The sequence below is a fragment of the Triturus cristatus genome, chromosome 4_2 (genome assembly GCF_964204655.1).
Source record: "Triturus cristatus chromosome 4_2, aTriCri1.1, whole genome shotgun sequence".
Classification (NCBI taxonomy): domain Eukaryota; kingdom Metazoa; phylum Chordata; class Amphibia; order Caudata; family Salamandridae; genus Triturus; species Triturus cristatus.
This window is the reverse complement of record NC_140586.1, coordinates 97,187,004-97,210,811: the sequence shown is the minus strand read 5'-3', so window position 1 is coordinate 97,210,811 and position 23,808 is coordinate 97,187,004. Positions and strand designations below refer to the sequence as shown.

At 47.0% G+C, this 23,808-nt stretch overlaps 1 protein-coding gene across 3 annotated transcripts in view; it reads left to right on the top strand.

The window, feature by feature from the left end:
- The window catches only part of LOC146833087 (venom factor-like), a 777,614-nt gene that overhangs the window by 170,395 nt on the left and 583,411 nt on the right, over positions 1-23,808 (top strand). For all 3 annotated transcript variants that reach the window (XM_085600726.1, XM_085600724.1, XM_085600725.1), the window contains exons 8-9: positions 17,244-17,346; positions 17,566-17,686. In XM_085600726.1, coding sequence (XP_085456852.1) covers positions 17,244-17,346; positions 17,566-17,686 — 224 coding nt within the window. The remainder of the gene's footprint in view (positions 1-17,243; positions 17,347-17,565; positions 17,687-23,808) is intronic.

Sequence of the window (23,808 nt, the reverse complement as noted above, 5' to 3'; positions counted from 1 at the left end):
GACTTCCTACCCAAACGGCAGCCTCAGCCTCGCGGTCCCAGACGGACCCAGGACTTCCTACCCAAACGGCAGCCTCAGCCTCGCGGTCCCAGACGGACCCAGGACTTCCTACCCAGACGGCAGCCTCAGCCTCGCGGTCTCAGACGGACCCAGGACTTCCTACCCAGACGGCAGCCTCAGCCTCGCGGTCCCAGACGGACCCAGGACTTCCTACCCAGACGGCAGCCTCAGCCTCGCGGTCCCAGACGGACCCAGGACTTCCTACCCAGACGGCAGCCTCAGCCTCGCGGTCCCAGACGGACCCAGGACTTCCTACCCAGACGGCAGCCTCAGCCTCGCGGTCCCAGACGGACCCAGGACTTCCTACCCAGACGGCAGCCTCAGCCTCGCGGTCCCAGACGGACCCAGGACTTCCTACCCAGACGGCAGCCTCAGCCTCGCGCTCCCAGACGGACCCAGGACTTCCTACCCAAACGGCAGCCTCAGCCTCGCGGTCCCAGACGGACCCAGGACTTCCTACCCAGATGGCAGCCTCAGCCTCGCGGTCCCAGACGGACCCAGGACTTCCTACCCAGACGGCAGCCTCAGCCTCGCGGTCCCAGACGGACCCAGGACTTCCTACCCAGACGGCAGCCTCAGCCTCGCGGTCCCAGACGGACCCAGGACTTCCTACCCAGACGGCAGCCTCAGCCTCGCGGTCCCAGACGGACCCAGGACTTCCTACCCAGACGGCAGCCTCAGCCTCGCGGTCCCAGACGGACCCAGGACTTCCTACCCAGACGGCAGCCTCAGCACAAGTTCATCCTATGATTACCATAACATACAACAAGGGAATCAGTTTTACTATTTATCAGATCACACAAGAACTGCCAGTTTGAGCACAACCTGTTCTCTGGTTCGAGGGGCTCCTCTCTCCCTTATTCAGTTACCACTTACCTGATCAGGGTTAACATCTGTTCATGTCAAGTCACAGCTGACTAGAAGAATAGGCTACCCTCTTATACAAGAACACGCAGCACATGTTGATTCACTACAAACTGGGTACTTTATTACTCATTACATACGCAATCACATAACATTACTATGTAACACATAACCTGCAAAGAAAAGTGAAAGATTAGGTTGTACACTCTAATAAGAAAGGGGTCGACATCACCTTAGTCGTGTGTAGCCTGCACTCAATGGTCATCTAGGTTCCCTTCTCGTCTGTGCCTCGGCTCGCCTGGAAGTCACACCTCCGCAGTCACGGATCTGTTCCCTTCTCCCTTCTCCGAGTCACTGGGACCTCTTCCTCATCGGCTACTCTCTCCTCTCTGGCTATTCTGCTAGAAGAGTATCTGTCTCTCGGTTTTTCTCCGCCTTCAAGTTTGTCATCTGTCTTCCCTGGAATAAGTAGTAGCTTTACTGCTAACGGCTAGATGCCGCCTACGGACTGAAGTAAGTGCACCGTATCTGCCTCAGACTTTCACTAATATAGAGGTGCATTTCCTCATGGAAAATTCCGGCCCGTAACCTGCCGCCCACCAAATTCTTGTACCTCCCCGTACCAAGGACACGTTCCCAGCCGGCCGGCCTGATGTAGTGTCTTCGGCATGAAGAAAAATACAATCCTTCGATAAGGGCTGGCCTGAACCGGTTCTCTCCAAGCGAATAACACCTCATAACTAAAACATCCCCCTTAACCTAGAAGCATCTCAAGCTGCCGGAGCAGAAAGAAAGATGGAGTCTCTCCCGTTTGAGGCCTACCAGGCCTGAATTCAGCACGGCTCCATGAAATACCCTCACTACAGGACAGGTTATCCCTAATACTAACGAATCTATCCCCTAGGATATGTGTGCAAGCCCTGATCTATGGGGAAGAACACAGGATCATGTCGAAGTGCCTAGTAAATAGGCTCCATTCACTACTCTAACCCGTAGACTTGGATGGTAAGAGACTGAAGTCACACTAATCACCCGTCAACACAATAGGGCCGGGAAAATCGAGCAGTACATTTCACCCTTGACTTCAGTCTATTATACATTCATTAAACAGAACTAACATCTGTGGAAGAATAATATGAAACAAAGCTAACTGATCTATGTCTAGTACCAAATGTGCAGAATTGAAGTAGTGAAGGAATACACTGAATAAAGCAACAGATAGAAATCAAAACAGCAATGGTAATCAAAATACCTCCTAATATTTGACGTAACAGATACAAATCAGGTAACCAATTAAAGAGCCAGTCAAACCAGCCCTGGTCAATGTGTTTTCTAACTTCTTCTGTCAAGTCATGTAGCTTATCAATGTGAGCGCGAATGGATTGTGTATGATCAGACAAGTTAAAACAACAAAGACCCTCAAAATCAGAACAATCGTGTCCATGTTTAAGCAAAAGATAATCAATGGCCGCTCGATTTTGCAAGATGGCTCTGCGTTCACCCTGGGCGTCTAACAGCATGTCAGACAGGACTGTAGAAGTATGATTAATGGATTTTACCATCCAGCAGGCCATTTTCCCAATAGATTTGGCATTATAAACCGCCAAAGCAGGAACACCAATAATTGAAATAGCCAGGCTAAGATATTCAGACTTGGAATATAAATGCAAAGACGAGTCACAATCCTCCTGTAACATCACTGTATCTCGAATCACACGAGAATTGGCATTCGGATGTGACGAGAACATCAGTAAACTGAGTCTCGTAATGGCACAAGGGCCTCCAGAAATATTTGCGGGGACATATGGCCAGGAAGTATTACCACATGAGAAAAGCCATCCGGCAGGTAGTAACATCGTGCGATAATGACTGGGGGTAACTACCATACTCTTGCAAGTCATATTGTTCTGGACAGAAGCACATGTTTTCGGTGTCCTTTGAAAGCACAAAGTTCGCTCATGAAGGGTAAAGGAAGTAGCACCTTTCAATTTTAGACGCAGACATTCAGAAATTGCACCAGGATTACACGTAAGGAAAAAACACAAATCTCCTTGTGTGATATTATAGGTAACTATTTGGGACTGGATGGGGGGTATCTGGTCTGGTAGTTCAGTACATAAGGGGCAATACGCATGGGTAGCAAAATCGCCCAGAAGAACATTGGGGCGAGCCTTTGAAATATTAAAAATATGAGTCAAAGTTTCTAGCGAAGCAGGGACAGCAACCAGACAGGTCGCCAAGATGTCGTGTACAGATCTCATCGGCGTCAAACAGAAGTGAGGGGCATCAGTCACCCTTTTCGCCAGTGAGGTCCAAAAGTTCGATGACGAATCCCACGCAGCGAGGGAACGCGACACTCGGGTGCGTAACTCATCCCGGGTTGACGGGATCCCTCCTCTCTCGTCGAACCAACCCGAAAATAGTCCGACGACGACACATCCTGCAGCAACAGTCCAAAGAATGATCTGAAAGAGAATCAAATACAGGCATTATTCATTCTCGTAAGTAACATTTGTCAGCCGGGACCGCTTCCCAGCTATCTTTCCCTGGTCTCATAACTAAAATGGTATTGTCATGACCGGTGGCGATGACCTCTGCTTGTTCAGGGGGATTCTTAGGCGACTGCACCCAAACCCTGGCCCCAGGGTTATCTGTGGAGCCAAAACCTTTCTGGCCACGTACAGTTAGCAAAGTTGGGGCAGTGCCTTTTGTAATCTCTCCACTGAAAACAGGCATTATGAGTAATTGAGCCACTCGGTCAGTTTGATGTATCAGTAAGTCAGCCTCACTGCTATTCAGCAGGAGCACCTTAATCTCTCCCTGATAATCACTGTCAATGATCCCTCCAAGCACCTGAATGCCTTTTACAGCCAGCCCCGATCTAGGGGCGATTAATCCAAAATTCCCGGGTGGTATATGAACACCAACACCGGTCGCGATGATGACCCGATCTTTACCTTTTATAACGGTGTCATCCATGGCATGCAAGTCTAAACCTGCCGACCCTGGGGTCGCTCTACATGGAGTCAAAGCTCCGGGAGTAATTTCCCAGTACATCACAGTCTCTCTGATTTCATTAGGCTGAGCATTAACATTCGGAGGAAACAAACGCATAAGTGGAGATTCAGCATTTAGAAAAGGACGATTATTCAAAATTAATAGCGCTTGGGGCAAAAAGTCTCGCCAATTCTTATACTTGTCATCTGTCAATTTACGCAGTTGCTCCTTCAGCAGACCATTCAATCTCTCCACAAGACCCGAGGCCTGCGGATAATATGGGATATGAAATACCCAGTCAATATTGTTTTCCACACAGAATTCCTGTACCAATCTTCCACGAAAATGGGATGCATTATCAGATTGAATTTGGAATGGCACACCATAATACATCATAATCAATTCCAATGTTTTAATGGTATTCAATTGGGTAGCTTGCTTACAGGGAAGGGCCACCAACAGGCCACTGTATGTATCACCAATAGTGCAAACATATTGACAATTCCTACTCATGGGAAGTGGACCGATGTAATCAATCTGCCAAATTTGAGCGGGCAGTTTCCCGCGATGTAAATGACCTTTAACAATTTGGGGCACTTTGCGCTGTCTGATATGCTGACAAATGGGACAATGTAAAATAACATTTTTGATTAAATCTAGGGGAATATAAATTCCTCGATCAGCAGCCCACCTGCTAGTGGCTTTCTCTCCAAAATGTCCTGCCTTCTGGTGGGCCCATTTCGCCAATCCCGCAATATCAGAATCTTGCCTGTCCACCACTGCCTCAGCAATTTTAGATTTCTCATCTGCAATGTTATGAAAAAATTTGTCAAGAGAATCTATCGGGGTGTGAGCATCCACATGGAAGATTGTAACAGTACTCTGTGGGAGCATCTCCCAAATCTCTTGCCATAATTCTTTTCCCCACAATTCTTTTGAATGCAATTTCCAATTATGAGAATGCCAAGTCGGTAACCAAACTGCCAGTCCATTGGCAGTAGACCAAGAATCGGTGAAAATATGACATGTGCCAGGTAACTCTTGTTTCAGAACTTGATAAACAGCATAAAGTTCAGCAAATTGGCTGCTCTTACCTTCACCAGTTGTGCTCAGCAGTTTTTGTGTGATCGGATTATAGGACACCGCTTTCCAGTGCCGTTTCGTCCCTATGAACCTTGCTGAACCATCCGTAAACCAGACATGGTTTCTGTCCTCTGCGGACAAATCATCAAAAGGTCTACCCCACTTGACAGGAGACCCCTGTACTAAAGGTACGGAACATTCACTCTCAGTCTCAGTCTCAGTCAATGGCGCTCGCGCCACCTGCTCATGTAAAGATGCAACTCCTTTTTGTCCCACACGTGCCCTGTCTTGTATATACCATTTCCATTTAATCACACTCACCTCTTGAGCATGTCCAATTCGGTGAGTTTTCGGCGAACTCATAACCCACTGCATGATAGGAATTTCAGGTCGCAAAACTATATCATGTCCCAAAGTCAGTTGCTCGGTATCCACCAGAGCCCAATAACATGCAAGTAACTGTTTCTCAAAAGGTGTATAACGCTCACCAGCATCAGGTAACTTTTTGGTCCAGAAACCCAACGGCACTCTACTCCTGCCTTGCTTCTGCCACAAACTCCAATTCGCATAAAGGCCCTGTACAGACACATTCAAATCCACCTCACCATCACGTACGGGCCATAAATCCAAAGCATACTGAATTGCCTCTTTTGCTAGATTGAACGCATCTTGCTGTGGTTTATCCCATTCAAATGCATTCTTTTTACGAGTGACACGGTACAAGGGGGCCAATATTTGACTCAAATGAGGAATATGCTGACGCCAAAATCCAAACAAACCAATGAAGCTTTGGGCTTCTTGCCTATTCCTCGGAACTGCAAAATCAAGAATTTTCTGTTTAACCTGAGGGATCACTTCACGGTGCCCTTCATGCCAATTAATACCCAAAAATTTTACAGCCTGGGACGGGCCTTGTAATTTATCCGGATTGATTTCCCAACCTTTCTCACGCAGGCACTCAATGACTCTGTCCAATTGGGTCTGAACTTCCTCTTGTGTTTCGCCTTGGATCAAAACATCATCAATATAATGACACATCTGAATTTGTGGATAAACCGGTACCTCAGCCAAATGCTCTGCCACCAGCCGGTGACATATCGTAGGACTATGCACATAGCCCTGAGGAAGACTTCTAAACGTCATCTGACGCCCATTCCACGTAAAACTGAACTGCTCCTGACACTCAGGGGCAATCGGAATCGAAAAAAAAGCATTAGCAATATCAATGGACGCATACCATGTACCTGGATGTTTTTGGATTCTTTCAATTAGAGTAATGACATCCGGATCAGCAACGGTCAAAGAGGGTGTGTGTTTGTTCAATTCTCGATAATCAACAGTCATACGCCAAGAATTATCACTCTTACGTACAGGCCAAACAGGATTATTCCAAGCAGAAGTAACTGGGGTTATAACACCTGCATCCACCAACTCCTGAATAGTGGTACTAATCTCCTCATGACCACCTGGAATACGATACTGCTTCTGACAAACCACTTTTGTCGCCTGAGGAACTTTTATGGGGGGCATTCTTAAACGACCAACCCGTATAGGCCTGGACGATATATAATGCGTAGTTCCAAATTGGTAACATCTATCATCTAAATGCAAAGTCATTCCTTTCAAAATATCAATTCCAATTATGAATTCTAAGAGTGGCACCACTAGTACAGAGTATTCTTTTCTAGGGATTCTACCTATTCTCATTTCAAGTAAAGTTTGAACGGCAGGAGTTTCCTTTCCACCCAATCCGGTAATTGTAAAAGGCTGACCTGTAAACTTCTTTGATTTTCCATGAATAAGAGTGGCCTCCGCTCCTGTATCTACCAATGCTCGGGCCCTTTGGATATTACGATGTCTCCAATAAATATCAATATCTACATAGGGTCTATTATCTCTGTGAGCCCATCTGTGTACTGGAGCTTGACCTATTTCCTAGTCATGCTTACTGCATTCTGTGTACCAGGATAAATCAGGATAAAGACTCTCACGTTTCTTAGGTATCGGTACCTCCTGTTCATATCCATTCCCAGTACGAAATGGATTTGTGTCTTCTGCATTGCACTGCTGGTTTCGATCGGCCAAACTATGACGATCCTCTCTCCTCCTCAACTCAGGGGATTGATCCCTATCATCTCTACGTCTGCTGTAAACATAATCATTTCTCCCCCTTTCTCTTTCCTCCTCTCTCTCTCTGTCTCTCTCACGACGAGGGGACATATCACGTACATAACGTCGATCATCACGACGAACAGAGCGCCCACGGCGGTCGTCATCACCGCTACCGTCAGAACCACCACGATCACACTCAGTCGTCCGAACACGCCGGGCACCCTCCTTCCGATCCAAGCCACGTTTGCGAAACAACTCCCACAAACGAGCAGTAGTCTCACCGTCAATGTCCTCCCTTCGCACACCATCGGCCAGAAGACCAGAAAAGATATCACGTCTAGTAAGTTTATTGTCACCAGGAGTACGAGTGTCAGGCCGGGACTGACGTTCAGGTTTAAACCACTCACCCAACTCACCGAGTTGGCGTACCGATTCCAGTACCGTAGATAACCCGTTACCAGTCTGATTAATCAATAAAGTCATCATGACCTGCTTATAGGCAACAGGGGAAGAACGAATGATACGATTCCGCACAGAAGATGTCAACAAACCATCAAGCAACCTGTCAGCAGTACCCAGAAAAATTGCCGTTTTCATCACCTCCTCTTTGAGACGTTGTGCAGCGTCGCGCAAAGTATACCACGGTTTGTCATTCACAGGCCAATCAGACTCAGTAGGATACTTTTGATTACAACCCTCAGTCGCCAATTGAAGTAAAGAAATTTGACCACCACCATTATAGTTACAAAAATGATCCTGTACAGTAGAATCCGAACTCAAGGAACAAAACTTCAAACAATCGCCATTATCTAACATAATGCCAGCAGCGCCCAGTTCATAAAGGCGCACCATCCATGTGAGCAAGGTCTCACCAGCTCGCTGCCGAAATCGCTGCAAAATATCACTAATTTCTTGTTGAGTAAAGTCCTCTAAAGAGTCTAAAGAAACACCCTGCGGAGCAGCGGGAGACTGCTGCAACTTCCGACGAAAAACTGGATGCACTGAGACCGCGGGACGAGCATCACAAGGAGCTCGACCAGTACACGTAGAGGAACAATCAGTGGAAGAAGCATCGACCCCTCTCGAAGGACGAGCGCAATCACGGGGTGCACCATCAGAGGCGCAAGAAGCAGACCTACAATCACGGCCGGAGCGAGAGGACTCGCGCTTGGCAGACTCCTCACCCGAGGAAGGAGAATCACTCGAGTTCCAGATATTACCATCCCATTCATCAGGATTCCAATCCAGTCCGGCTTTCGCCACGACCAGACGCACCTTTCGCGTCGAAACCCAACCACGCCGATTCTTGTATTTATAACGAGCAATTCGCACAGCCGCCCTCTCGGCAATAGTTTGGTACGTCTCAAGTTTGTCAGCAAGCAACTTATTTTGACACCGCAACAAAGTATGAGAATTCTGAATCTCAACAAAGTGCGCTTCCATATCCTTAAGAGATATCTGTAGCTTCAACAACCTCTCATGCAGAATCCTGTACGCAGACAGAACAATCCAACCTCTGCGCCCCAAAATGGGAATCTCCTCACCCTTCGAGACGGGTGCCTTCTGTAAACAAGTAATCACATTAGCCGGCTCTGCCAGCTCCAAAGAAGAATTCCAATTCTCACTCAAACCAGTAGAATCAGCCCACTCACGGGCTAAGGCTTCATAAGGCGTTGAATCTCATCCGGGAATATCAACGGGCAACTTAAAAGTAGATTTCGACTTTCTAGAAAACTTCGTGAAAAAGAAAGAAGAAGAAAAACTATACACACAATTATACCACAAATAATATACAAACAAAACCACGCACACGCCGAAAGCAAACACGAGACAACACGACGCACACAGGTTTCGAAAACGGTTCGTGACGCCAAATGTTCTGCTTGGGTTTTCGGATCAGATAGAACCCGCTCATCAGAGCCTCTCTAACCCAGCCAGAACGTTACCCTCTCCCTAGGGCCTATTCACAACAAGTAACCACAGATATATACCACCTAAGGACAGGGAATTCCTACTATATATATATATATATATCTTATAATACAAGTGGCGGCCTCGCGATCCCAGACGGACCCAGGACTTCCTACCCAGACGGCAGCCTCAGCCTCGCGGTCCCAAACGGACCCAGGACTTCCTACCCAAACGGCAGCCTCAGCCTCGCGGTCCCAGACGGACCCAGGACTTCCTACCCAAACGGCAGCCTCAGCCTCGCGGTCCCAGACGGACCTAGGACTTCCTACCCAGACGGCAGCCTCAGCCTCGCGGTCCCAGACGGACCCAGGACTTCCTACCCAGACGGCAGCCTCAGCCTCGCGGTCCCAGACGGACCCAGGACTTCCTACCCAGACGGCAGCCTCAGCCTCGCGGTCCCAGACGGACCCAGGACTTCCTACCCAGATGGCAGCCTCAGCCTTGCGGTCCCAGACGGACCCAGGACTTCCTACCCAGACGGCAGCCTCAGCCTCGCGGTCCCAGACGGACCCAGGACTTCCTACCCAGACGGCAGCCTCAGCCTCGCGGTCCCAGACGGACCCAGGACTTCCTACCCAGACGGCAGCCTCAGCCTCGCGGTCCCAGACGGACCCAGGACTTCCTACCCAAACGGCAGCCTCAGCCTCGCGGTCCCAGACGGACCCAGGACTTCCTACCCAGACGGCAGCCTCAGCCTCGCGGTCCCAGACGGACCCAGGACTTCCTACCCAGACGGCAGCCTCAGCCTCGCGGTCCCAGACGGACCCAGGACTTCCTACCCAGACGGCAGCCTCAGCCTCGCGGTCCCAGACGGACCCAGGACTTCCTACCCAGACGGCAGCCTCAGCCTCGCGGTCCCAGACGGACCCAGGACTTCCTACCCAGACGGCAGCCTCAGCCTCGCGGTCCCAGACAGACCCAGGACTTCCTACCCAAACGGCAGCCTCAGCCTCGCGGTCCCAGACGGACCCAGGACTTCCTACCCAGACGGCAGCCTCAGCCGCGCGGTCCCAGACGGACCCAGGACTTCCTACCCAGACGGCAGCCTCAGCCTCGCGGTCCCAGACGGACCCAGGACTTCCTACCCAGACGGCAGCCTCAGCCTCGCGGTCCCAGACGGACCCAGGACTTCCTACCCAGACGGCAGCCTCAGCCTCGCGGTCCCAGACGGACCCAGGACTTCCTACCCAGACGGCAGCCTCAGCACAAGTTCATCCTATGATTACCATAACATACAACAAGGGAATCAGTTTTACTATTTATCAGATCACACAAGAACTGCCAGTTTGAGCACAACCTGTTCTCTGGTTCGAGGGGCTCCTCTCTCCCTTATTCAGTTACCACTTACCTGATCAGGGTTAACATCTGTTGATGTCAAGTCACAGCTGACTAGAAGAATAGGCTACCCTCTTATACAAGAACACGCAGCACATGTTGATTCACTACAAACTGGGTACTTTATTACTCATTACATACGCAATCACATAACATTACTATGTAACACATAACCTGCAAAGAAAAGTGAAAGATTAGGTTGTACACTCTAATAAGAAAGGGGTCGACATCACCTTAGTCGTGTGTAGCCTGCACTCAATGGTCATCTAGGTTCCCTTCTCGTCTGTGCCTCGGCTCGCCTGGAAGTCACACCTCCGCAGTCACGGATCTGTTCCCTTCTCCCTTCTCCGAGTCACTGGGACCTCTTCCTCATCGGCTACTCTCTCCTCTCTGGCTATTCTGCTAGAAGAGTATCTGTCTCTCGGTTTTTCTCCGCCTTCAAGTTTGTCATCTGTCTTCCCTGGAATAAGTAGTAGCTTTACTGCTAACGGCTAGATGCCGCCTACGGACTGAAGTAAGTGCACCGTATCTGCCTCAGACTTTCACTAATATAGAGGTGCATTTCCTCATGGAAAATTCCGGCCCGTAACCTGCCGCCCACCAAATTCTTGTACCTCCCCGTACCAAGGACACGTTCCCAGCCGGCCGGCCTGATGTAGTGTCTTCGGCATGAAGAAAAATACAATCCTTCGATAAGGGCTGGCCTGAACCGGTTCTCTCCAAGCGAATAACACCTCATAACTAAAACATCACCCTTAACCTAGAAGCATCTCAAGCTGCCGGAGCAGAAAGAAATATGGAGTCTCTCCCGTTTGAGGCCTACCAGGCCTGAATTCAGCACGGCTCCATGAAATACCCTCACTACAGGACAGGTTATCCCTAATACTAACGAATCTATCCCCTAGGATATGTGTGCAAGCCCTGATCTATGGGGAAGAACACAGGATCATGTCGAAGTGCCTAGTAAATAGGCTCCATTCACTACTCTAACCCGTAGACTTGGATGGTAAGAGACTGAAGTCACACTAATCACCCGTCAACACAATAGGGCCGGGAAAATCGAGCAGTACAATGGAGTAGCTAGGGCCAAGTGCAGCACACATCAACAACCCCTGCAATCCAGCCAACATCCAGGATGACCAGGATGAGAGCCTTGATGCCTCGCTGGAGCCTGGATGCCTTGCTGGACCTGCGTCCTGGAGCCTTGATGCCTCGCTGGACCTGCGTCTGGAGCCGGAATGCCTCGCTGGACCTGAGTCTGGAGCCTGGATGCCTCGCTGGACCTGCGCCTGGAGCCTGGATGCCTTGCTGGACCTGTGCCTGGAGCCTGGATGCCTTGCCGGACCTGTGTCTGGAGCCTGGATGCCTCGCTGGACCTGCGTCTGGAGCCTGGATGCCTCGCTGGACCTGTGCCTGGACCCTGAATGCCTTGCTGGACCTGTGTCTGGAGCCTGGATGCCTTGCTGGACCTGCATTCGGAGCCTGGATGCCTCGCTGGACCTGAGCCTGGAGCCTGGATGCCTTACTGGACCAATGTCTGGAGCCTGGATTTGGATGTGGAGGAGCTGTGGACTCGATGAGCCGTGGCGGTAGACGCTGAGGTGCGATGATCGCCCGTATCTGGTGGGGAAGTCTGGCAGGTCGCATGGAGACCCGTTGCTGACCTGTGTGAGAAGACCGCCTTGCGACCCTTGGAGCTGTTAATGGTAGAGGCGCTCTTGCGCACCAACGTAGTGAGGTCCGTATCTCATACTATGATCCACCACTACACCGGGGTGCACGAAGGGGATTACCAATGCTGTGTGCCGTCTCCCTGCATCACAGGCTCCATGATGTTCGACTGGCCGTATGCTGTGGAGGGTGAGGCCCCTGTGCTAAACCGAACTTGTGTGGCATCAGCGCTGCAACTTCATTCCTGAGGGGGTCCTGATGCATCAACTGCATTGTGAGGTCCACCAGTGGACTAGGCAGCGACTGCCGTACCTAGCATAGTGAAATCACGCTGAAGCTCCTGCTGGCTGAGTCACAGATTTGGAGAGAGTGCAGTGGATTGTACCATGGTGTCAATGTCCAGGGAAGGAGAAAGTGGCCCGCGTAGCGCAGGAGGGCTGGGGGGTGAGTCACTCAGCCTATCACATGTAGATGATGCACCCCCAGTGGTGGCACTTACGCAATGTCAGAAGAGCGTTGCCCAACTGCCTCAAGCAGTGCAGAAGAGGAACAATCATCACATGAAGATAACTCAATCCATCAGTCAATCAGGGGATTTGTAAGCACGCTACTCACCTGTGAGGGTCTCAAGGTGCAGGGGGGGGGTGCAGATCTGTTAGCCGAAGAGCCATGTCTTCAGTGTCTTCCTGAAGGTATTCAGGGAGGGGGCGCATCCGATATCTGCCAGTAGCTCATTCCAGGTCTTGGCTGCTATGTGGGAGAAGGATCTTCCTCCTGCTCTCAAGTACGAGGTTGAGGTTGAGGTTTTGGCATGGTCCCAGGGGGTAGGTGGGCTTCCGAGGGCAGTCGGCCACCAGGTGTTGCCTGAAGGGGTGGTTCCAAGGACTTCGGACTTCGGTCTTCTTGCCTTTGAGCTTCAGGCAGCTGTTGCTCATCCAGACTGTGATGTTTTGCAAACCCTTCTGGAAGTTGAGTCTGACAGTGGTGGGGTCTTTAGTGAGGGAGAGTATGAGCTGGGTGTCATCAGCGCAGGATACGATGTTGAGGCCGTGTTGTCGGACGATGGCGGGGAGGGGGGCCATGTAGATCTTGAAGAAGGTCGGGCTCAGAGATGACCCCTGTGGGACTCCACAGGAGATTTAGGTGGGATCAGAGATGAAGGGTGGAAGTCTGATCCTTTGGCTTCTTCCGGTGAGGACTGATCGGATCCAGTCTTGGGCTGTTCCTTGTCTGCTGGCATCATGTAGTCAGCAACTAGTGTGTGGTGGGAGACGGTGTCGAAGGCCGCTGAAAGGTCAAGTAGGATGAAGCCTGCAGAGTGGCCTTGGTCCAGGATGGTGTGGATGTCGTCTGCGGCGGCGAGTAGGGCCACGGGGTGTGCATGGAGCGCACATTGAGGAGGATGCATCTAAGGGTGTCACCGGTGTTGGTGTTGGATGTGTTGGATGCCGGGGTGGTGGTTAAGGTCTTGCGGCAGTGGAGGCATGAGAACTTGCCATGGATCATATTTGGCGAAGCATGTTGGCAGTCTCTGAGTTTTCCGGGGATGAGTGCATGGAGGGTGGCTGTGCTGTAGCAGTGGGTGGCTCGAGATCCAGGGTTTCTGGCGCTGGTCACGGTTGGGTCACGGATGGGCGTAGATGGCCTTGCCTTAGGCGCACCGCGGCGCAAGCTGAATGCTACCGCGCAGCAGCCGCCACTTAGTAGGGGTGGGGGGGGAGGAACAATCAGCTGGGACGGGTGAGGACAGGGTGTGAGCCACAGGAGCAGCGGCAAGTGGGAAGTGCAGGCTCAGAGAAGCCAAAAATACTGATTCAAAAGGGTAAAACAAGTGATAACTGACTGATGTAATCATGTTATTTATCCTCAGGGGGTGGGAGGTTGGTTAGGACTGCTCCAGACATGGAGCAGAGCATGGGCAGATTGGCATGCCCACTCAAGTGCGCAATGACTGTTTGGCTGGCCCACTCAATCTGCCCAAAGCAGTCATGCGCACTTCCCTGTTCGCAATGCAGGCTGCATTACAGCCTGCATGGAGAACATGCCAACCCCTCCGGCCCCTGGCTGCATGACTTGTCCCGTTGCCAATTACCAATCCCACCGCTGCATCGCAGCGTTGTGAATGACTCAGGGGAGGGAGCCTGACTGCCTACTCCCTTTTCCTGGAAGCAGACGCAGGAGAGCAGGAGCTATGACCACACTGGACACGGCTTCGAGGTACGACTTCCCTCGTAAACATTTTTACAACACCCGCTCCCACACACATCTCGCGTCCATGCCCTATCCAGTGTTCTTTCCAGCATTTGCCACCCCACATCTGTTCAGCCCCACCAGCACTTCTCAATGGCGGACACTGTGCGCCCATGCTCAGCGGGCATACCACTTGTGTGTCAAAGGCACATACGTAGTTGCGATGCATGCCATAACATTGCATTCCATTTCAATGCATACTAATACTAGGCACATTGCAACAGTAGAGTAGGTGTTGCATAACGGAGACATTAATATCACTATTCCTAGTGCAGTGAGTGCAACCCAAAATTAAACTTTTCACCCCAAACCCTACCGTGAAACCTGGAATTCCTTTTTGAGCCCCCATAACATACCCGAAAATCTAAATTCACTCAAATGCACACCCCAATTTCCATATTTTACCCCAAAACACACCCCAAATTCCATGTTTTACCCCAAAACACACCCCAAATTCCATATTTTATCCCAAAACACACACCAAATTCCATTTCCTACCCCAACACACCCCCCAATTTTCATATTTTACATCCGAAACCCACACCCACCCGAAAAACTTTAAATGACCCCATTACTGACCTCACAATGCGTTGTAATCAAATGCGATGTAAAGGCACCTGTGTTGTCGGAGTTGCGTTGTTGACGATGTACTGCCTGCATTGTGATGGTTGTCTGCCGTGGCAAAGGCAACCCATAGGCTACACCGTTTGCGTCTGTCTGCCCCTGGACCGCGCTCTGCACCAAGGAGCCTTCTTCTTGGACACTCCACTGCTACGATGCCAGCACCCTCCTTGCCTTCAACCCTGGATGCCACCTTGGCTGCCAGGGTCAACCTCTGCTTCAGACCGGCCATCGCCATCACCTTCACTGACGACTGCAGCATCGCCCACAAGGAGCACCCCGACCATCAAGGAGGAGGCATTGCCATCACCTACAGAAGCACACTACGACTGAGCACACACTCTAATGACCCAAGGGTGACCATGGACCACCTCAACTCCCAGATCAGGACCAAGCACACCCTCTGTGGCACCCTCATATGCAGGCCCCCCGGGCCATGGCCCCCCCATTCTCCAATACCATTGTAGACCTCATTGCACCCCAGAGTCTCCCATCCACCGATGACATCCGACTTGGTGAACTCAAATTCCACCTGGACAACTCAAGTGACCAGGACACCACCGCCTCCAGGGGAAAGTCCTCTACATCAGACGCAACAAGCAAGTCAGCTCAACAAGCCTCATAGAAGGACACACAGTTGAGCACGTCACCTCCGTCAGCGGGTACTTCAATTACAGCCAGAATAATGGACTCTCCTTGACCGGCCATCATTGGTAACATCAAGTCTTCACCTTGTCCACCGGACGCCACCGCCATCATCGCACCCCCTCGCAGCTGGATCAAGGCCACCGAAGAACGTCTCATCCACTCCCTCTGCAACAACACTCCACCAATGCTTCCAAATGATGACACCGCAGCACGCAACCATCACTGATGGATCTCCAACAGCTCAGAATTTTATCGCCGCATTAGGGGCAGAAAAGTGCCGCTAACACGGCGATAACTCCTTGTGAATATGCCCCTAGGTGTTTTTCAAGTGCTTGACTTAGCTTTGGTTCTCCTTGTTACCAGGGTCTTGAACCTTACCAAATCTCTGTCAGGCCCTTCACCCTACAACGAATGCCTTCAAAAAATATAATGATGTCTATACTAGAGTATATTCTCCAAGTCCTGGAATACAACCATACGACTGTACTGGTCTATTTGCAAAACCCAACGAGAGAGTAATCCATCTGATCGTGCATACGCTCAAAGTACTAAACCTGAACCATCAAACCATTTTAGTCGAGAGCCAAAGTCCTGGCTAATAGAGAATGATTGATTTGTTCTGTCAGTTCTCAAAGTTCTACAGGAATGATCCATGTGATCTGGTTTATTCTTAAAAATCTACATTAGAGCCTTCCACCCGTTGTGATCTACTCCCAAAGTCCTAATAAAAAATGATACATCCTATCTTGTCTACTCTTAAAGTATGAAAAAGTATGACAAAAGATCCTATATTGTCTACTCTTAAAGTATGAAAAAGTATGACAAAAGAGCCATTCAGTCTGTCTTACCTACTTCCAAATCCTGTTAGAAAACTGTCTGTTTTCAGAGTCCTGCAAAATATGGTCCATCTGTTCTACCCTGTCTTAAAGCGCTATTTAAATAAGGGTCCATCTAAAGTTGTTTTGGGGTAAAATTCCTTTAATCAACCATATTTCTGTTTTGGTCAATACTTAAGCATATTATTAGTACTGAGTAATCAATCTGATCTGGCAATTCGCAAACATCAACTGAAAACAAGCCTTCCTGTCTGCATATTCATCAAATCCTACTACTGAACATTCTTATTGAATCTTGTCCATTTTATTTATCCCATTAAAGAGCAATCTTTGTGTTCTGGTCTATTCTTGAAAGTATTCTTAAAGATTATTTGATCCAATCTGGCATTTTCTTAAACTCCCTTTAACAAATTATCTATTTGATCGGATTGATTGCCTTTGTCCTGCAAGGGGACAGTCTACATAATCAGGTCAATACCCCCAGCACATTGCTGGGCAATGTAATGCAAACTGTTGAATGCTAGCTTCCATGTAAAGTAGACTAATATGGAATACTCTTGCGGGTTGTGGCCAGAATCATACTTTAATTTATTCTGTGGTATTCAAACCCCACTACTTAAAAAGTCTGTATGGTATGGATTACCCCAAATTTTAGGGTAAAGTATGGACTTATTCCACTTTAATGCCTGCGGTCAACTTAAACCTTCCTAACTATTCCAATTTATAGCCACTGTCTCATACAACTACAGGATGAATACTCTTGTTCGATAAACTGAAACTCTTCTCTTCTAACAGGTATCTGTTTGGGAGGCCAGTAGAGGGTGATGCCTTTGTTGCTTTCGGGGTAAAATTTGAAGCTGAAAAGAAAATCATACCAACATCCCTTCAAAGAATCCAGGTAAAGTCATCAATACAAAATCAAGTCATCTTGATGTCCACACATATGTTTTTCAGTTCTTGTAATAGTACTGCCAAAACAATACTTCGGCTTTTGCTCAATTAGTATAATTTTGATCCCCTTACAAATATTTATAATTGCACCGAAATAGTGTTGCAGCTACTAAATGTGACCACAATTCCTTCACCATGTCTGCACTGCTGTATCATGTTGTTACAGATATCTGAAGGCAGTGGAGAAGCAAAACTGACCAGAAAGATGTTGACAGAAAGTTTTACAGACATATATGAACTCATTGATTTCAGAATCTATGTTTCTGTAACAGTCTTAACAGCAGCAGGTAAGTGAAATACATTTGTGGAGAGCAAATGAAGCTCTGAATTAGCTTAATGCCTATATATTTGCACCATTTGTTTTCTTATGAGGAACTGAACTCCCAAACTAGTGTTCAACCAAGTACCCAGGTATCTCATCTAGGACATTCCATCAGATCACCATCTACTAACACCATCTACATCACTTACATTCTTGCATAGTGCCTTCATTCAGATCCCCTTTATTAATATTAAAATGTTTAGTTAATCCAGCCTCTCTCCCTTTCTACTGGATCTCCACACAGAGCCGCAGATCCAGGAGAGGGAATCAACATACATCACTAGGCTGATGCCTAACTTTACATGAGAATTTCCATCCTTTCAAACATGGCAACTTTGAGATTATTCCTGGAACTCTTCGTCCTAAAACTAAAACCAGCAAAAACAGTTCTGCCTCCTCTATATCTAAGAGCCCCTTCCACCTGTACAAACGTAGGTTGACCTACTCTCATCTCCAAGCATATCCCATAAAATATATTGTCATGAACACTACTTGGTTTCATCATGGACCCAAAAATAACAATGATACTCCACTTATCAAAACTGTCTAAAACTGCTTCAATTCAACTCTTCCAGCTTATTAAAGTCAAGCCTACCATCAATTTCTCTTACTTTAGAGTAGTGACACACACCTAGTTTTATCAGGCTTTGACAGCAGCAATGTTTTCTGGTTCCCTCCCAAAAGCCTTCCAGCACCTCTGAAGGATATTCTTATTGAAGTAGCTGCCTTGTCGGACGCATCCAAAAGGAAAAGCATATCACTCCTATTATAAGAGAGCTTCACTGGCTCTTCTTAAAAGCCACAGTCAACTTTTGAATGGCCTGCACCACAAAAAAAGTTCTGTACCTTGGTCTACAAGAGAAATAAAGTCCACAGTATGGGAGGAGAAAGAGGTATTACGGACAAATCCTGCTCTCCTATTGGAAATTGCTAACATCAAAAAATCAAAACCTCTGACTCAGGCCTTCACTTGCCAAGTTCCTAGATATTTGAGATCACTCCCCCGGTGAAGTCAGGCAAAGTTTCAATTGCTAGCCTTCAGAAAATATCAAAAACACAACCCATTCAAATTACACCTAAGAAATAACAATTCCCATTCCTCATTCCACTGTTCTGTTTTCACTTTATTTTTCTGTATATTGTTGTTATGTCTGAAGAACTCTTCTGCGTTTGCGGCTGTGACAATGTCATAAACCAAAACAAAAGAAAGAAAGAGAAAGAAAGAAAGTGAGAAAAAGACACAAAAAGAGAAAAAAAAAGTGAAACTAAGAAACAATGAAACAGAGAGAGGAGGAAGAAGAGAAGGAAACAAGCAGAGTGAAAGAGAAAAAAGTGAAAGAAAAGAAAGAAGAGAAATAGAAAAAGGAAAAGAAAGTAAAGTTTCTTCTCAATTTTAATAATTTTTTTGTATACTAGATATTTGTGTGGATCAGTCCACCTGAACTGGCCTGCTGGCTCCATTAATTTGTTTTCCACAGCTTAACAATATAAAAGAAGACCCATTGAAGAAACTGAGGATGGTGAATCAGTTGACTGATGGAAGTAAGCTAAGAATACAATGAATAATGTTTTTTTCACATTCAGTAGACTCATCTAAAGTTTTTTTTGTTGTTTTATATAGCGCAAACTAGACCCGAGGATATCAGGTATCAGAGCGCTTTACATGAGCGCCAGTTTCGTTGCAGATGAACACATTGATTTTTGTTAGGCACGAGGAGATTAAGTGATTTTCCCAGAATCACCGGATGTTGAGAGTCGTTGCCGAGACTTGAACCCAGTTCCCCAGCTTCAAGGTCGACCGCTTTAGCCGTAAGGCTACATCCTCTCTCCAAATTTAAATGCCAGGATAATAAGCAGCTATCTTCGAAACACTAGAAAGCTCATTAAAATATTTATTTACATACCTCTGCCATACACATGTAGGTTTCTAGTTGGATAGGACATCCAATGCTCAGTATTTATACAAGCGGTGTGGTTTGATCAATCAATCAATCATAGTATTTGTAAAGCGCGCTACTCACCCGTGAGGGTCTCAAGGTGTTGAGGGGGGGGCGGGGGGGGGGAGTTTCGCTAGGTCTTGAGGAGTCTTCTGAAGGCGAGTAGGTCTTCGGTCTGCCGTAGGTGGGTAGGTAGGGTGTTGCAGGTCTTGGCGGCGAGGTAGGAGAAGGATCTGCCACCGGAGGTTGTTCGTTGGATGCGGGGGACGGCGGCGAGGGCGAGGCTGGTGGAGCGGAGCTGGCGGGTGGGGGTAATAACTTCCTTGTAGATTACACCAGCGAAAATTATGCAAGAAAGATACTCAAGATATAATGTTAGGAATAAGTTGGGTCATTATTTTTATTAGGGTGAAAATTAAATTAGTTTGATATAGGTTAATGTATATTAAATTGCATTATTAAAATAAATAAGGTTTAAAGTAGGGGTTGGCATTAGGGTTCCAATAATATACTTATGTATAATTTGTTTGTTAGATTTAACGAAAAATAGGTTTAGGTGTATGGGACAGTGTTAATTTACTACACAAATAATCTAATTTCATATAATTTAGGGCTGGGGATTATGATTTGTGTTTGAATAGAGAAACATTATTTTAATCAAAAAAATAAATTCACTTATATTCAGGATTACGGCATGGGTTAAGTAAACTGAATGTAATTAAATTTTTAAAAGATATGGCAAATGTTTAGCATCATGGAAAAGTATAGGAATATAGATGAAGTACAAGTAAATATAGTAAACGGTGAAGTAACAGAAATTACAATTTTAAGGATTGGGAGTCGACGTGATGTTAGGACGAAGTAAAGAAAGTAATGTAAGGTAATTGTAGTCAGAACATGGACATACAGCTTAGCTTGACCTATACTGTTTAAGAGAAGATACCATCCAGTGTGAAACCCAAAAGTAACAAGAGAGTATCTAGTTCACAATGGAAGATATCTATGGAAAGCCATTTGTGTCAAAATTACAGCTCCCCATATAGGACACCTCCTGAAATGCATAGTGTGCTGCAAAATGAATATGACAGAATGAATGTGTTACAAGTCAAAATAAATATGATAACTGGTTGAGTGAATCTGACTTGAACCAAAACAAATATGAAACCTGGCAGAGTGAATATGTTACTTAGTGATTAATATGAATAACACACGCTTCGAATTGATAAGAGACATATTGAAATATATATCAATCATACTGAAATGAATATGGCCTTCACTGTAAACAATAAAGCAATCACTGAAACAAATACAGTATGAATCAAAAAGAAGGGGACATTACTTGAAATGACTGACAAATGCCAAGAGCAATATAGAAATCATTAAACTGAATATGACAGATTGCACGAATATAAGCTACTGAAATGAATACATTATATTCTGAAAGGAATATAGTACACATTGAAAATAATATAGCATTCACTGAAATGAACATTACACATGTTGCAATGAATATGAATTGTGTTGAAATGAATATTATCCAGAATGCAATAAATATGAGATGTATAGAAATGCGTAGGAGATGATTTGAAATGAATATGGCTTGTGTGAAATCAATATAAGCCCCATTGAATTGAATATGACAGGCCTTAAAATGAGTATGATCAAAGCTGAAATTCTCATGATACTTGTCAAAATGAATACATTATGCATTACAATTAATATGATACATATTCAAATTAATAATATACACGTTAAAATGGATAAGTTGCATCTTAAAATTAATGACAAGTGTTTATATGAATATGACATCCATTGAAATAAATATAACATTGATTGAAAGGAATACGATATGTGAAAATGAATATGGCATGTGTTGATATGAACAAAGGCTTAATTAAAATGAATTTGAAATGTGTAAAAATTAATATGAGTAATGTTGAAATAAACATGACATTTAGCAAAATGAATATGGCTTGCATTGAAAGTAGTATGATACATATTGAAATGACTATGATATATGTTGAAATGGGTAACACTCATGTTAACATTAAAATAAGAAGTGTTAATATGAATATGACATCCTGTGAAAGGTACATGTCACATGCTAAGATGAATGTGACATGTGTTTGAATGAATATGAGTCCCATTCAAATTAATTCAACATACCTTAAAATGAATATGACCAATGCTGAAATTTAAATGGCCCTCAGAAAAATGAATATGCATGCTTTGAAATTAATTTGATAAACATCGAAATGAATATGACGTGTGGTGGAATGGCCATGACTCATGTTAAAATTAATATGGCAAGGGGTAATATTAATATTTTATCCACTGAAATAAATATGGCATAAGTTGAAAGGAATATTACACATGTTAAAATTAATATGACATGAGTTAAACTGAATATAAATTTCATTGAAATTTATTTGGCATGCTTTAAAATGAATACGAGTAACATTAAAATGAACGTGAGATTTATCAAAATGAATACGGCTTGCATTGAAAGCAAAATTATGACCTCCTGGTCAAGGTAACCGCTCTCCCCTCGTGCAGCTCTGTCCTTAAGGCACTGTTCCCAGTGCTTTCTGGTCTCCAGATAGGTGCTCGACGCCCTCCTCCACCCACAGGCTCCTGCCTGCGTCTCATCCCTGTTGGTCCAGTGGGAGAGCCTTGCTCGTCTGCTGGTCTGCTCCATCTGCCTTTTCTGTCTTTCTGTTTTTTCTGTTGCTCTGCTTTTTCAGTTTTTTTCTGCTGTTCTGTTTTAGTCTGTTTTTTGCTCCTGCTGTTCTGTTTGTCTGTTTTTTGCTTATTTGTCTGTTTTTTGCTTATTTTTCTGTTTTTTGCTTATGTTCTATGCCCGGTTTGTGCCCCTTTCTGTACCCGACTTTGGCCTTTTTTCCCACCGCTGCTGCCCCTGTGGCCCCACCCTGCCTTTCCCACTCCAGCCTCCCAGCTGCTCTGCCCTCCCCAACCCCTACTTAATGGCGGCCACTGCGCATCAGGGTGAGCATGACCTCTGACCTCATGGTCAGGGTAACCGCTCTTTCCTCGCACAGCTCCATCCATAAGGCATTGCCCTCCAGTGCACTCGAGTCTCCAAGTAGGTGTTCGAGGCCCTCCTTCACCCGCATGCCCCTGCCTGGGCCTCACCCCTGGTGGTCCAGTGGGAGGGCCTTACTCTTCTGCTGGTCCGCTCCATCTGCCTTTTCTGTCTTTCTCTGTTTTTCTGTTGTTGTTCTGCTTTTTCTGTTGTTGCTCTGTTTGTTCTTTTTTTTCTGCTGTTCTGTTTTTTTCTTCTGCAGTTCTGTTCTTTGTCTTCTTTTGCTTGTTTGGCTGTTTTTTGCTTATTTGGCTGTTTTTTGCTTATTTTCTATGCCCGGTTTGTGCCCCTTGCTATGCCTGGTTTCTGCCTTTTTTCCCGCTGTTGCTGCCCCACGGCTTCTCCCCTCCCTGCCTGTCCCCACTCCCACCTCCCAGCTTTTCTCCCTCCCCCGACCCCTACCTAATGGCAACCACGCCGCTGGTGCACCAAGCCTGTCATCGCGCGTCCGTAACCTGACCACAACAAGAGCCAGGGACCCTGGACCTCCGACCCCCCACCACTACGACTCAGGAACCCTCCACACACTCAGCCCTGGATGCAACAACAACTGCCAGCTCTCGAAGCCAAGCATCATCCAAGGCCCGTTCTCCTGCCGACATTGCCGCCGCCCCTTCACCCACCTCCAGACCCTGACAGCTACCGCCAACCCACTTGACGTTAGCGCATCCAAACCCCTTAGCTGCAGCCTCCTCAAACTACGCTCCCTGCACAGATATGCAGTAAAAATCTGGGACCTCCACAACACCCTCTCGCCTGACGTTGTCTTCCTCACAGTGACCTGGGTCAACTCCAGCTCTGCACCCGACATCGCAACCACCATTCCCAACGGGTACAAGATCCGAAGGAAAGACTGCCCCAACCACCCTGGTGGAGGCCTCGCCTTCATCCACAAATGCTCCCTCCAACTGACAACCCCAATCTCAAATGACAACTCGCCCCCTATGGAACACATCCACTTCCAGACCCAGGTCAACCCCAGAATGACACTATGCGGTACTCTCATCCACACACCTCACGGATCCCGTGCCCCATTCACTAACACCA